Below are 16,069 nucleotides of genomic sequence, written 5' to 3'. Positions count from 1 at the left end.
CACTGTTATGGTGATTCAGAAATACTTCCAGTGTAGTTTCTGAAGGATGGTAGAATCTTTGGATCAATGATCTGGGGACACTTCTCAGTATCTGTTGAGAATTGTGTTAATAGATTACTGGACTTTTTTGCTGCTGGTTCCTTGAGTGTAGTATTTATCTGACTTCAAACAGGACTATCAACAAGCTGTTCTTCAGCAGCTAGAGAGAAATCAGGCTTATAGTATTGTCTACTTTCTAAAAAATAACCTTGCATATTCAAAAATATTTTATTTTGCTTTCTTTTATTTGCTCTGCAGTCCTGTCCCCCTCCCCCCCCCCCCCCCCCGAGGTCCCATTCTGGATATACATGGAAGAAATTGCAGAGTAAAAGAGGAAAACTTAATGGGTTACTACTCTTTTGTTTGCTTTGGCAATGTATAACAATCCCTGACACCAAGCTCCTTCATGATTTCTGGTTGCTTTTCCACCCACAATGTCAAGAATCAGAGAGCTGATAGTGAGCCTCATGAACAGGATGGAAAAGAAGGTCCCACATCAAAAGCATCACTCATTCAAGTTTGCATTTTCTCCTATTAGGTTCAAAAGGAGGATTTGAAGAATCATCCTCCTTGACTCCTTCCCCCGCGCCCAGTTCTTTGGAATCATTCCCTTTTTTTGCATCAGCCAAAATCTGTGCAACTTTTTTTACATTGTGTATCACCTGCTGTGACACAAGCTCTTCAGCTGCTTCTTCTCAAGGCATTAGTGAAGTGTTTGAAAATGAACATAAAACTTTCCAAATGACATTATACCATTTAAAACCTGGGATCCCTAGTTCTGGAAAGGATCAGAGTGGATGTCTGAAAGCAAGACAGAGAAGGTGTTTTGGGCAGTAGACTAGGATGCAGGAGAAAGAAGCTAATCTCTAACCTCTCTGACCTCCCTCTCTGTTTCTGGACTGTTGGTTTAAAACCAGGTGCACAAAAGTATTTCAGTGCCTGTGTTGAATTCACATCAGTTAAGATCTTGGTGCTTAAATGGGGCAACTGCCTGCCCTGACCCAGGTCTGTGGTCTATCTGGACCCAACCTCCTTCCTTCCACCTGTTGTCTGGGTACTTAGAAATGATCTGTACAACATCAGGACTGGTTGTTGTTCTGTACAGTGGCTAAAGGAGTGGCTCCTATAGGTATTATTAGAGCATATAGCTTGATCCTGCCAGTTAAGTTGGCAGATATTTCTTGTAAATGTTGCTGCTTTAGACTGGTGTGAAGACTGGGGAAATTATCTAGGTGCACCTGTTACAAAAAGTGATCAAATTAGCTCCATGTGAGACTATAATTGCTTTTCACTCCATAGATCACACACAAAAATTGAGGTCATTTTTTGCCCAGCTGCTTGCCAAGTTACTTTTTAACTTTTTAGTGTTTAAACTAACAGGCTTAGTTAAAATAACAGGCTTTGTTTTCATGAGAAGAAAGTCTCACAGCCCCTTATTTCCTCCTTTTACTATGTATTTGCTTATAGCGGAAAAAGCATCGGGAAAGGAAACTGCTGTGGATTGGCTGGCTGCACAAAGTCCTCCAGCAGAGTTCGGGGAGTTCAGGGTGGAACAGGGCCATGTATGTGGAGTAGACTTCACTGTTTCAAAGACTGAAAAACTGCTGTAGTGGAAGGCCAAATGGAGTGACTTAATATGGAACATGAAGTGGTCAGGAGCAGGCCGTCAACTTGAGCAAACCTGTAGCAAGCTCTGGCAAATCCACTGGAGCTGGTTTATGAAAAGCCCTCTGAAATCACAAAGCAATAGATGAAGTTAATAGGCTGAAGAGGAGACTCTGTAAGTACCATAATCTTTACCACAATTGTCATATAATAGCTCAGGCAATAGTCTGGCTAGGCTCTTTACTTTGAGTGCCATTTTTGTTTTGCTGGGTTGTTAAAGGAGGAATAAATTGTCATCGAGGCTTTATGAACTCACGGAAGATTTCTGTTTTCCCTTGCACAGATGAAATCATGCAGCAGGAGATACGGCCGCTGGTAGCAGTGGATATAATAGAGCAGCTCCACAGGCAATTTGCAATCTTGTCAGGTAAGAAGTTGCTGGTAATGACAGTCTGTGATTCTCTTGGAGACATACTGGAATGTGTCGTGCTGACTGTCACGTTTCAGCTTTGTACAGCAGTTGCAGTAGTATTTTCATATTGCTCCTGAGAAGTGCTGCTGCAATCAGATATCCACAGTGTATGGGTAAGTGCCAAGCTGCTGTACTTGCTTTTTTAAGGCAAGCTAATTTTCCATAATCTCCACAATGGGCTGGGAGGAACATATATAGAGAACAAGAAATTAAACAAAACTTTCACCACGTATCTTTGCACAATGTCCAAGCATCTTGTTTGTGGGAAAAGATTTTGGTCTATCAGGGATCTATTCATTACCTCCCCCTTCTTCCTCATTTGCCTTTGTTTTAGAAATGATTCATTGCTAAAGTGTAAGGTTCTAATCTTTAAAAGATATGATTATTACATAGTCCTTTGTTTGCCTGAAGTTTGCAATCACACAAAGTGACGCAGTTCCTTCCCCAAAGAAGGAGCTGATACTGAAATATTTGGCAAATTATTTATTACATTATTTTGGATACTGTAGATGATAAAATCTTGTCTGGGTCCTAAAACAGTCTCTGCTGTTGACTGCATGGCCTCTGGCAACTCCTTTTGTCTCTATTTCTGTCTGTTCTGCAAATAAGAAAATTCAGAATTTTCTTATCATCTTCCCCATAGAAACAGTGAAGTTTCATGATTTTGCACAAAATGCTAACATAATGAAATTATACGAAGGTCCTCTTGAGAAGCTTGTCCGTCTTGGTGGAGAGGAACACTGGGTATAGAGTGCAGAAAGTGCACCAACCCAGCTCTGGAAATGGTCAGCTCAGCAGGCCCAATCCTTGCTGTCTTTGCATTTTAAAATACATTCCAAGTTGCCAAAAGAAATCAAATCTAGTTTACACAGAGTTCTTTATGAAGCTCTGAGTATTAAAACTTGACTTGGGAGGCTTGCAGGTAGGATCTTGTGGCAGTTTCCTAAGCTCAATAACTAAAGGGTTTGCATTAGGCAGAGAGTATTGACTGAGCAGAGGTGGAACCAACTGCCTTCTCATCTGCAGTAAAACATCTCAGGGCCCCACCTTCCTAGAATTCCTGATGAACACAACCTTCTGGGCAGGACAGGGTCTGTAACTGCATTAAATTGCTCAAACCCTTTTCATCCCACTGTGTGCTCAGTGCAGGGTAAGTAGGGATTGTTGAGAATTGATTTCCTCATATGCAATTGCCTACACAGTAAAATGTGGGGGATTGCTATTTTTGTCCCCCATTACCTTGCAACATTTGGGACCAATAGCAAAAGCTGAATACATGTAATAAGCATGTAATGAGCAACTTATGGAAAGTGGTTTACTAAACAGGAAGAAAAAACTCATTTCCAGTTCCAGCTAGAACATTAAACATGGAATAAAAATGTCAAGGGTAGACATAAAAAAAGAATTTTCATATTTCTTTATAGACTCATAATTTCAGCAGGGCCTGTATTCTCACCTGCTATTTTAGCAAATTCAACTCTCCACATTTATCTAATTCTTTTATTCTTGGAAGTGATGAGAAAGGTGTTTAGACAAGGCTGTTTAAATGTGAACTGTTTAAAGACTTGAAAAATAACTCTTCATAGAAGGCAAGGCTGAGGGGCTTGTTTGTTAGGAATCAGCAAATTACTGGTTCATCAACATAGAAGTACTGATAACAAATACCAAAGGAGAGTGAGAAGATGTCTTTCATGCCCCCATCTACCTAAATAACAAATTACATTTTAAGAATTTTCAGTCTTATCTAAAATCTCCTCAGTACAGTCCAGAAATAGTATCCTACTATAAAACAGGGCAGTGTAGTTCATAGTTTTGAAGTTGATTTCAGTCTGAAGTTTGCAGCTAAATTTGGAAACCTGGGTGTCTCCCCTCCAGAATCACCATGGTAGCACGTGAAGAAGATAAGGAAGGCTTAGAAGCCCCTTTGGCCCAGTATCTTATTCTGCTGGTGACCACTGGTGAGTCATAGGTGAAACATAGCAGGAATCTTCCTTACTCTCCCTCTATTACCTCCTGCAAAGAGAACTTTAGGTGCAAGCCAGACATTACTATACTTTTCAAAAATGCATTTCTCTAAATAATGTAACTTTATTTTTCCTTTAGCAAAAGATTGGTTTTTTTCATGCAAGGAAAACAAAACTGGGCACTCTTCTGCCTCATTTCACTTATTAAAGTAATTCACACATAAATGATCTCATTTGATTTAGATTTTTTTTCCAGATGGCTCTGTAGCTTTTCTTCAAAGCATGCTGTTAGCTGCTTTTCATTAGGTACGAGCAACCACAAATATTTTGGTGCTTCAGTGCTTGCCTACATGGTGGCTGAAGATTTGATACTTAACCTATTTCCTGGTTTTCCGTATTGAAAAGTTGCAGCTCAGTAGCCACTGTCTGGAAAAAAAAAAAAAAACAACCAAAACCCTTCTGTTCTTTGGTGTCACCATCTTGGGCAGCAAAAGGCAATTCCAATGTTCTTGTAGAGCATTATGGACATAAATTATGTTTCTCTGAGCAACTTCCTAACAATGGTATACACTGATTTATACTAGATGGGGTTATTTATTTCAGTCTGGAGGCTGCAGCCCCCAGAGTGCAGCCAGTCACCTCTTCCAAGCCTCTGCAGAGCCCAGAGGATGTAGCACTGAGTCTGGTTTGTGTTACTTCACAGCCTCTAGCTTTGTCAAGCTCTCCTGCTCATTCCTGTGGACCTCAAATGCATTTGTCCAGTGATAACTGAAGTCAGTGCTTGACTGTTGCAAACTTTGTCATAAATTAGTATTTCTTTGGTTAATACCACCTTTTTAGTAACAGCTGGCAGCTGAGGCAGATGCAGTGAACTCACAATGTTTCTTTGCAGTAAAGCAGAAAAGAAAGAGGAAAATGATTGAATCAAAGGCTCTTTGTTTTCTCTGGACATGACTCATTAGAAACACTTCTCTCCACTATTGCTGTGTGCAAACTTCTTAAGAGGATCTGACTGTCTTGTGGTCTCGGAGCAGATGGTAGGAATTACATAACAAGTCTAATGAGTTTGGTGTTTTATTGTGTCAGGATCTAGTTATAATGTATATATTACCCACTAACAGCCTCCTGTTTGTCCTGGTCCTCCACCTTCCAGACTAATCAAGACCTTACTCCATGCTAAGAACTGGGAAACTCTCCAAAGACTTCCCTGGTCCACTGAGGTCATGGAAAAGGCTGCAGTGTATTGTGGCAATGTCCTTTATCACATAATTTTACTTTGGTCATCTCTTTTCCCGTGTGCTGATTTAGCCCTGCTTAGCTTGTGAGATCTGGTAGGAATACTGGTTCTTGTGGTTAAATTCTAGCTTTGATACCACTACTGCCTTTTTCCTTTCCTTGAGAACCAAATTCTCAGTTATGGGACTACAGCTGTGACAACACAGGAGTGCTCAGCTAGGTTTGTGTGTTTCTTGTAGCTATTAAGGGAACTAGATCACAAAGTTGAGTAGTACTGAAAGCCTCGTTATTCTAACACACCAGTTTTTACTCAAGAGCAAAGAACCACTAGTAAAATACCTTTTCTGTCCTTCTGTACCAATCTGCTCTTGGTACTGCTACCATTTCTTCCCCTCAGCACCTTTTTATCTTCAGCTTCACAACCTGTTCTTATCTGTAATTACTCTGTCAAAGAGCCCAATCTGCCATTTGCAGCAATAATGGATCATGTTGCTAAATCACAACTTTATTAGACAAACTGTCACGAAGTGTATTAGCAGAGAGAATAATTTTCTTTGTGTTCTGCTCCTGTTAACAGACTTCAGTGGATGGGAGAGTATATCTGAAAATGGTAACTGACTCAGAAGCCAGTTTATTTAATTTGCAAAGCCTGGAGGGTATTTGACCATCTGCTTCCTGTTTAAACTGAGCCTTTTGGAAAATCTGGTCTGACCTTGCCAAAAGGACAATTTGGATCTTTTATAAAAATTGAGACCCAGGAACATGATTTAATGAGAAATTCATCACTCACAACCCTTAATCAACATGGAAAACCAAAACAACAGAGCTTGGAAAAAGCAAGACCTGACCAAAGCAATGAAACTTCAGCCAAGATATCATTGGACTTTTTGGCTGTCTGACCCAGGAGATGAACTGTCAGAGCTGGGCTGTGATGACTCAGGGAGCTCTCTGCATGTGGGCAGGCCCAAGCAATTAAGCCTGCACATGTCAGCAGCATTTGAGAGAACACTTTCCAATACTAACTGATGAGTTAGTGTCTGTGGCAGGCTGAGGAGGTGAGCTCTGGAAACTTGCAGACTAACTTTTGGAACTTCTCCTGACTATAGCCCCTTTGTTGGGCTGGTGCTTTTCATTTGTTTTGGTTTTATTTCCCAAGGGAGTCAGCATATTTGGTGATCTCTAGTTAAAAGAGCTGCTGGCTATAGAATAGGACTTCAGGGTAGTCCCTGATTGTCTCAGCCATGGATATTTTTTGTGCCTAGGTGGGAAGGCTAGAATTGAGGAGTGGGAAATTTTCTAAGATCCTTATTGTGTTCAGGGCCTTGGCCTGCAGTTGTGATTACTTTCTGCTTTTACATCAGTCATACCAACATACAGCTTCAGCTGTGAAAGCTCAGAATTCAGCACTCACACCTCATTTGTCAATCACACCCTTTACACTGCAAAGCAAAATTAAATTTTCTCAGCTGCCATAACCTTTTCTCTCCCAGATATATTCCTTCCCTAAATACTTCAGCTGTTTTGTTTCCACAGCTGAATTCTGGCCCCATCTTCACTGCAGCAGCTATCCAGGCTGCATTGGCTGCTGAAAAGTCTGTCTAATAGGAGCAGCTATGAATGATGCTCTGTGTCCTGGGACTTTGGGGATTGGCACACATAAGAGTGAGTAAAGGTCCCATTACCAGGGGTACCTTGTACAATCCTGATACAGTCTGTGTGCTGTCTCTTCTAAATTTCTTAACCTTTCACATTCACTCTGACTTCTGACCTGTCACCCAGGTTCTTCCTTTCCCTTTGCCCTTGGGTGACAAGTGAAGAGGAAAAGCTGAGCAAATTAAGAAGTGTGCCCAGGAAAAGGAGGAGTGAGGTGTTGTCATTCACATTCTGCAAACCAGGCAGAAGGTCAAGTAATATTTTCTTTGGAAATCTTGGCTTTCACCAGACAGTTCAGCCCTCTGCTCTTCTAAATCCTGTTGTTGTTTGCTTCAGTTGGGCTCCAACTTGTTAAGCTCAGGTCTGCATAGGAGACAAAAATCTGATTGGGTTTCCTCTGCAGGCAAAATTCTGTGGCTACTTTTGATGGAGCAGCCTGGGCTGTGGCTGAGGAGCAGTGACCCAGCCACAGAGGCTGTCTGTGGATAGCCTGGCTGCCCGAAGGCAGAGTCAGGAGAGAGCCCCACGTTGGTTCAGCTGCAGGACAGCCAGAACCTTCCCTGCTGCCGCCCGGACCTGCAGCTTTCCTGGCTGCTGCTTGGCACGGCCACTGCCACCAGCTGCGGATTCCCTGGCTGGGTACCAGCATTTGGAGCTGCCAGGAGGTGCTGGGGTGGCTGTGCTGCTTGGAGAGTGCTGCGGGGTGGCATCTAACGGTGCCTGGAAGAGCTGCAAGTCAGAAATGCAGAGGCCAGTGCATTGCATGGAGACACTGCCAGGCACAGCCACACTCCTGATGCCTGTTTTTCAGGGTGTCTTTCTTTTGCATCTGACTGCACTAAACTCAAGGTATTGCTTGCTTCTCCCTTGGAGCTTCTTGGCTCAGCTCATGCCTCAAGAGCTCCTTTGCTCTTAGCAGTCCTCGGGTTCCTAGCCCAGCTGCACAGGCGCTGCTGAATAGCAGAGTCCTTCTGGCAGCTGTAAGGTAACCCCTCTCACCTCTACTGTGCTCATTGGCGCACTCTCTTCAGCAGTTCTGTCTCCCTCTTCATGCCCTCATTTTACAGATAGTGTACTCTCTCTTTTTCTTTTTTTTTTTTTCCAATTGAGGACTAATTTTTTCTTCTGGTGTCCTGTGGAGCTGCTGGAGCTTGTTCTGTCCCTATCTGCCTGCCTTACGATGGGCTGTAAACTCTTCTACTTGGCAGCTGGACTCTTCTCACAAGTGATGCTCAGGAGTGTAGGGATTATGCACAGTCCCAGCAAGCACAAGGATGGTATACAGAGAGTTCTTGGGGTCAAATTCCATGTACTCAGTCCTTATGGCTATGGTGCTGACTGAAGACTCTCCCTCTTGGCTTTTAGTTTGTGCTGTCTACCCTTTCAAGACATTGAGTAGTATCTAGCTAAAGTATTTCAAGGACTAGAAGAAATCTTGAGGCAACTCCTTAGAAAGAAAGGTTGACTGCCGAGGAAAAAGGGCTGAAGCTTGTCAATTCACATTCTGCAGAAATTTGCATACTGCAGCAATTCTTGGATTAGTGTCAGGGAAAAAAATTGCATTAACATTTAGATGTATGGAATGGCTCACTCATACTGAGGAGATAGTTTTCCAGACACCCTTGGTATTTAAGGAGATTCCCTTATATCCCTTATCCAAATGGATATGGATCATTTTCCATTGTAACTCAACTACTGCTTGAAGTTCAGATATGGGCAGGAAAAACCCATTTGTAACATATTTGTGGTATTTCTTGTCACTCAACACTTCAGACATTTCTGCTCTCTTCTCATCATAGCACTTAACAATTTCTGAAGACCAAATTCCCTCAAACTTCCCCCCTAATTTCCTGGTGTGGCAAGAACTGAAGGTTTCCTTTTTTAATTCCCTGCCTGAAATACAGCTCTGCTGAACCATCTGAGGGTTCTGGTGTGGTTGCAGCGGGAAGTGTTGCCTTCACATTGGAGAATGAGATGGAGATCAGGAGCTGCTAAGGGCCTGTGGCTTAGTCAGAGGCAGGAGCTGCTGACTCTTAGTTGAATGTTCAGTCTGAGGCTGCTCCTAAGTGTCTTAAATTTGTTGCCAGTGGTGAAAGGAAGAAGTCAGTGTTCAGTCTGCTTACATTCATTCTTTGGATGGCTTTTTATTGGAGAAGATCCCATGACAAAAATACACACCCACATACATCATCAGCCTGCCTCATCCAGCTCAGGGAAGAGGCCAGGGGAAAAAGAGCACATGTGTGAATGGACATGCAGGAGATGAAATAAAAGGGATACAAAGAGATCCTCATCAGCAGAAGCATTAGAAGAACCATTTGAAACTTATAGTTTGAACAAATCTTGAGTATAACTGCAGCTAAACTATCAAATGTTAAAGTAGGGGATCCAGGGGAATCTCTACCTTATCCTCCAGTGGCAAATATTGCTGCTTTAAACCAAAATATTCCAAGTTACTACATCTCCCTCATTTAAGGTATATTCACATATTTGAAATATGTGAATGGTTAAGTTTGGTGCCCAGAAATCCTGTGAATGTTCACAAGATACCAAGTGTGAAATACCTTGGCACACACTGAGCTCTGCACAAAGAGACAGCAGACAAATTTGGTATTAAATTTTCCTGGCTGTTACTGTTTGTGTCCAGGAGATGTCACTGAGAATCTGTAACAAACCAGCCTAACTGGGTACCTGCTGGTTGGAGTTCCTGGTCTAGAGTGCAGCAGTCTGGGGAAAGCCTGACTAAATTTGCAAGACAGCATATTTACATCAGTGCTGGCTGCAGACAGTGCAGCTGGAGATCCAGCTGCCATGCATCAGCATTTGGCATCACCCCAAGGCCAGTGGGGAGGTCATTGTGGAGGCCATGGCTCTGCTCAGCATTTGAAATCCAATTCAGTGCAGTGTGAATAATGGCTTTCTTGCTTTCCCTCTTGGCTGAGAGACTTTTGAGTCTCTGTAGGCCTGTTTTCTTCCTAGCGAGGTGAGTTTAGTGAATGATCTCACACAACTGAGTCATTTTCAGGTGTAATCAAAGCAATAATCAACCTTCAGGAAAGAAATGAGGGGCTAAAGGTAGTGTGCTGATACCATGTCACCAGATGTCAAGAAGAAAAAGAGTTTCCTTGTTCAAAATTCCTATTTTCTAGCGCTCTGAGTTTTACCTTGTGCAAACATTGTGTTCTGCAGCATTCCAGCTCTCCATGGCCAGACAGCACAGAAGGGATTTTAAATAATCCAACCAAGGCTGTGAGGATAGGGCAGAGGCAGGATCAGGACTAGCAAGGGACTGTCCACTCTACAGAGAAATAGCCAGGAATTACTGGAGCACCTCTTTCCAATGACCGCCAACAGAGCAGGAGAAACTGGTTTGTGGCATCAGCTGTGGTTATCAACAGGGAAAGGCAATGGTGGATGGGAGCAGCCTGGAAACAAGGATTATTTATGGGGATTCAGAGGGTACTTTCAAGGAATGAGAATTTTTTTTTTTTTTTTTAATCCCCACTCCCATGCTCCTAATGGGATAATTTATGGGATATTTTCCCAAGGAAGATAATTTACTGCCTCACAGCTTCCTCTTTACTAAAGAGAAGCCCAGAATCTGGCTGTCCCTTGGGCAAGAGTCCTCTGTGTGTGACTCAAAAAAGTGTGTCCACAGCAGAACTACACTCAGTATTGGGTTGTTAGAGAATTCCTGAGCCTGGTGCAAAGAATAGGTTTACATAAAGACTGCACAGAATGGGGAAAGACTCAGGGAAAAGCATATCCTTAATAACCTCTTTAAGGAGAACTAAGCAATAGGGTACCTATAACAAAATCTTTGTTTCATTGTGTTGCTTTATGTGTTGCTGCCTCCTCAGTCTGCTCTCAGCTTTAAGCCCAAGCTGGTGAGAAAACCCCTCGTAACTTCTGTGTGGTTGGAGCAATGCCCAGATTTATTAGTGGAACCAAGTTAGGAATGGTGCTATAAGTAAACAGGGTTTGTGCTGTGGGCTGCAGCAGCTCTTGGGGCTGAGCAGGAGAACTGTAAAGGCTGCTTGGAGAACTGTGTCAGGAGAACTGTGTCAGGAGAACTGTAAAGGCTGCTTGCTTCCAAGGGACTTGGCTCCATGCTTCCTGTAGCTCTACCTGAATTTGGATCAGGGAATCCCTCAGAAAGGGACTTTCTTAACCTTTTTGCTTATGAGTTTTGCAGTTCCCTGTCCTGTTTAATAGAGGTTTGATGCAAATAAGCATGATAAACAAAATTCTTCCATGCATTTGAGCATTCTTAAGGTTTAGATTTAGACCAATCTAAACCTGGATTGGTCCCAAGCTTGTATTTTGGGCTATATGTGTGTCTTCAAAGCTTGTGTGTTCTGTTACTTCATTTCATTTGATGTCTAGAAGGAATTGGAGAGTCCTGTACATGAGGAAATATCGTAATATTATCACAAGAAATTATTTGAAAATGGAAAGCTACAAAAAAAACCACTTAATCAGAATTGTGCAGAAGATTAATTAAAAAGCTGAGAATCTCAAAGGCTAAAATCTCATCTGGGGTAAACAGAGGTAATGAAACCACAGTGAGTTGTATCAGATGGGAACTGATGATCATTACTGGATGTGGGTGCTTTACAAGGAGAAATATGCCAGTCTTTCCCACTTGAGTACTGACCAGTCTGTCCAAAGTCATAAAATCACCAAATAAACTTGTTTTTTTTGCAGGAGGAAGAGGGAAGGATGGGGCACCCATTATAACCTTTCCAGAATTTGCAGGATTCAGTGAGATACCTGATGATGATTTTCTGAACGTGGTCACTTATCTAACCAGCATTCCCAGGTGAGACTAAGCATAAATTTCTGTTGATTTCCTAGAGAGTTTTGCTTCCCCAAGCAAATGGCTCGCTGATTTTAGTGGTGCTACCGGGACATACCAGTGCCTCTGCATCCTCCAGTCATTATGAAACTTCCCTATCTACTGGCCTAGGAATTGTGTCATTTTCATGGAAAAGAAAGCTTCACACAGGGCAGGTTGAACTGAATTGGAACAGGAATAGATCTGAAGAGCAACAGCAAAGATTGGCAGATCAAAGGGAGATAAGAGGGGTTGTTTGTGAAGAGCCTCAGGGGCACTGGATGTAATAAGGGAAGAGCTGCTTCAGAAGGAGCCATACTTACATAGGCCCCACGACTGCTTTTTCTCTGAGTGTGCCTTTCTATGCTGCTTTCCCTTTGCTGAGAAAGCAAGTGAGGTTCCCCACTGACAAGATTCTAGCAAGCACCATGTGCTTTCAGGTACTTCATTTCTTTGGAGATTGCTCCACAGCCAGGATGTTTTCCTTGCTTTTTGCCTGCAGCTTTATAAGGACAGTGAAACAAACTGACTTCTCTGAGGAAATGTGCTAAGGCATGACTGCTGAATTACTTTTTGCTTATCTAAGAGAGTTTAATATTTTTTCAGTCCCCTGATCCTGTCTCTAGACCATGGCTGTTTGTACTAGTGAGAAGCATAGCAATGATTTATCACTTTCTGTGGTCTTCTGCAAAAATGTGCTTAGAGGACCATAGCAGAAAACGTGCCTCCTTCAAGTTTGAGTGGGAAGTTTTACAGATCCAGCTACATGTATTTGCCAAAGTTGTTACCAAAGAGTTGCCAAAGCAAGCTGAGGGAAACCACATAGTGTGAACTTAACAGCTTCATTGTTTCACTCTGCTCTGTGGGACTTTTGTTCCACCACTCTGTTTTGAGTGTTTCTTTACTCCTTCAAGACTGGGAGGGTGACCAGCCCCAGGGTATATACAACAGCAGCAGTTGCTGAGAAAAGCACAAAACTAGTTTTTCAGTTCTTTGTACTTGCTATGCAGGGAGATGATTCCCAGTGATTTTGTCACATGTCAGGGAACCAGCATGTTACATTGTCAACACCATAGGCAGAAACCCTTTGAGCTTCTTCAGCCTGTGTGAAGCCCAAAAGCGCAGATGCATTCAAAAGAAATTAGCTAAATTCATGAACATGGCAGCTGGACACAATGGTTCAAATGCAAACCCAGGCTGAAGAAATTAATTTATTCTTTAATGCTGGGACTTGGGAGAATATACCAAGAGAAATATTGTCCTTCTCATTTTCCTGCTGCCTTTGTCTCAGTAGCCACTATCTACCAACAGTAGAGTCAGGGTGTTGAGCTAGATGGACTTTTGCTTTGACTCAGTTTCAGTTCGTGTTTTCTCTTCCCCCGAGGAATTCCAGAGCCATGTGCAAAGAATGGAGAATTGAGTTTCAAAACTTTGTAAGTCAGGAGAGCTGTGATATACCTGTTTTACAGATGATGGGATAAGTGTGAATAATATTGCACTCTACAGACAGGCTCACAAAAACTTGTGTTGAGTGAGTGACTGTTCAGTTTGCTCTAAATGACCTGTTCAAGGTCAGTGACTAGCTGGAGTTTCAAGGTACATTTTCTGCATACCAGCACATTGATTTGGCTCTTAGGTTTGATCATAGACCACACTGAAGGGATATGAATTTTCCAGGAAATTTTCTAGTTTTTATTGCAGTGCTTTTAGAAAGATTGCCTGCATTTCTTGAGTCACTATATGAAACTTGCCACTGTCACCAGATGACACAAGGAAAAAAAATGCACCACAGCTTTGGTCACAATGAAGAGACTAATTTATTTTCTCTGACTCCAATCATTTATAGTTCTCCAAAGATGCCAGTGGATTGGAGGGTGAACGTGCCGCCTCTCCAACGACACTGGACAAACTACCTGTACATCAAATTTCTCCGCCTCTATGAAAGAATGCAAAACAATAGGTTGTTTACAGAAAGTTGTGTGGGAAAGTTCTCTACAAGAATGTAAACTCAGAAGGCTTTAGAAAACTCTTGATAATCAGGGCGACATGCCGCTATCTCTGTAGGAAGAGGAAGAAAGATGTTAATTTAGAAGAACCTGAGCAGCAAGCTTTGTGTGATTTATGGCATACTTATATAGAATTCAAGCTCAATCAGGCCTAAGTAGTGGACCTGTTTGGGTGCAGCAGAGCCCTGTCAATCAGCAGTTGGCTGGTCCTTGCACACAGTGTCTCTGCCATGTACCTCAGCAAGCAGTAAAGGGTGTGCATTGTTACTTTTGCCAGCATTACTGTACTAGATAGTGCTGTGTGTAATATAACAGTATTCCTGTGTGTGTAGTTTCATTGCTAGTAGTCCACCTTTTACTTCAATTCTCCAGAAAGATATGAAGGTATCCAACAAAGTGACTAAGAACAGAGAACTGTCTCTAACTCTTCTGGACTTGCAAAGGGTATGGCCATGAATCAGGTGAGATAAGGTATAGTTTGAAAAGCAGTTCATCCTATTTATCATAGAAAATACTTCCTTCTTCAGAACTTAGTGAACCAGAGAAATCAGCATCATTTTCCAGGCAAATGTAGAGAGAATATCTGTCTTTTATAATGTCTGATTTTGTATATCCTGTACAATAAGGTTCATGCTAGTTGTGGAGATAAGCTCTGTGATTGCAGATAACTTCACTTAGTGTTAGTAACTTTCTAAGTCCCTCTGGAATGATTAATCTTATATGATCATCTGACAAAACATATGATAGGATTGAAGATCAGCCCAGTGAGACTTTTGTAACCTGATTCATTTTCCCTGTGGTTCAACACCTGCTCATGAGAGTGCTCCACCAAAGGAGTCTGCATACAAACACATCCACAGACACTCAGTAACATGGTGTATATACATGCATACCTCTGTGTATGCACTAGATAGCTCCACAAAGCCCTTTTTTACTTGCTTTATTCCATGGCCAGAATTCCTTTCTCTTTAGCTTAACATGGATTAAGTACTTTGATAAACAGGTGTCCTTCTCTCCTTCCAAAAGAGGTCAGGAAATTCAACATCTCAAGTCACTGTTCAAGAGCTAACCTGAATATAGAGCTGAGGATGGAAGAGCTCTGCTGATTGCAGGTATTTCATTCAGGGAAAGAAACCTTTCTGCCAGACATCTGTAGGTTCTAGGCAAATGTACCAGAATTTATTTTGGAGATAAGCCTGATGTTTATCTGCTCTTCAGGATTGTCTTCAAACCCTTCTTTTCAGAGAACTGGAGAAACCCCAATGCATTTCCATAATGAGGGTAGAGGTATTACAATACTGACACTGAGAAAACATTGATAGAATGTGTGTGTGTGTCTGTTTGTTCTTAAACAAACTTTCTCTGGATGCACACTGGAGTGGGGGTTCTTGGCTGTACATCCACTTGTGCTGATGCTGCCATCTCAATCAGGCCTCTTCCTGTGGCTGTGTGCCTGCATCCAGCCCTTGGTGCCAAATGACATTCAGACCTTGGCATGGCCTTTCAGCATGCTGGTTGAAATAGGATCACTTGCTGACACTCTCTCCGTTTCCCTGGTTAAATTTAGGACTTCAGTCAGTCCTATCTAGCTAAAAAGAAAAAAAATCCACAACCCCCCCCAACAACAACAACAAACAAACAACCCCACAAACAAGCAAAACAACAAAAAACCTCCACATCAAAAAGTAAACATACAAGTACCATTGGCTTATCTCAGTGTCTACAACTGAGGCTATGCTGAACATCATTTGAACATGAAGGCCCCAGGTTGAGACTTTTGTGTTCAGTTTCTCATCCTTTCTGTAACAATATGCAATACATACAAAATACCTTTGTTGCCTTTATTTGGACTTTATCAAGGAATTTTATTCTGTGGAATATTTGTTGAGCTACTGAAGGATATGTATGTGTTTGTGTATATCTAAGACTACTGAAGGGTATGTATACATTTGTGTATTTATAAAAGGTAAAACAGATTCTCTTCCCTGTGCTTGAAAGGCACTGCTGCAAACATATTTTCTGTCCTCTGCAGAGAGCTGCATGTTGCACTACTAAAGAGGAAAGGTCTTATATTGTCACTGAATTTTGTAATCCTCAGAGGAATGCTGTAAAAATACTGAATTGGAAAATTCAGTGAGTTTTCCTGTTATCAGTATGAACTACTAGGAGCATTCACATGACATCCCAGTTTTGCACAATTTTGGTTTTCAGTTTTTGATCCTGCAGAGCTGCAGCAAGAGCTCAGAGTTGTTATTGT

The 16,069-nt window shown here is 42.0% G+C and overlaps 1 protein-coding gene across 1 annotated transcript in view; it reads left to right on the top strand.

Annotated features, from left to right (window-relative positions):
• The window catches only part of MCF2L2 (MCF.2 cell line derived transforming sequence-like 2), a 137,052-nt gene that overhangs the window by 14,420 nt on the left and 106,563 nt on the right, over positions 1-16,069 (top strand). The window contains exons 2-3 of the mRNA XM_053986444.1: positions 1,988-2,071; positions 11,677-11,791. Coding sequence (XP_053842419.1) covers positions 1,988-2,071; positions 11,677-11,791 — 199 coding nt within the window. The remainder of the gene's footprint in view (positions 1-1,987; positions 2,072-11,676; positions 11,792-16,069) is intronic.

Source organism: Vidua macroura, chromosome 10 (genome assembly GCF_024509145.1).
Source record: "Vidua macroura isolate BioBank_ID:100142 chromosome 10, ASM2450914v1, whole genome shotgun sequence".
NCBI lineage: Eukaryota > Metazoa > Chordata > Aves > Passeriformes > Viduidae > Vidua > Vidua macroura.
Note: the sequence above shows the minus strand (reverse complement) of the source record. Positions and strands in the feature narration are given on the sequence as shown.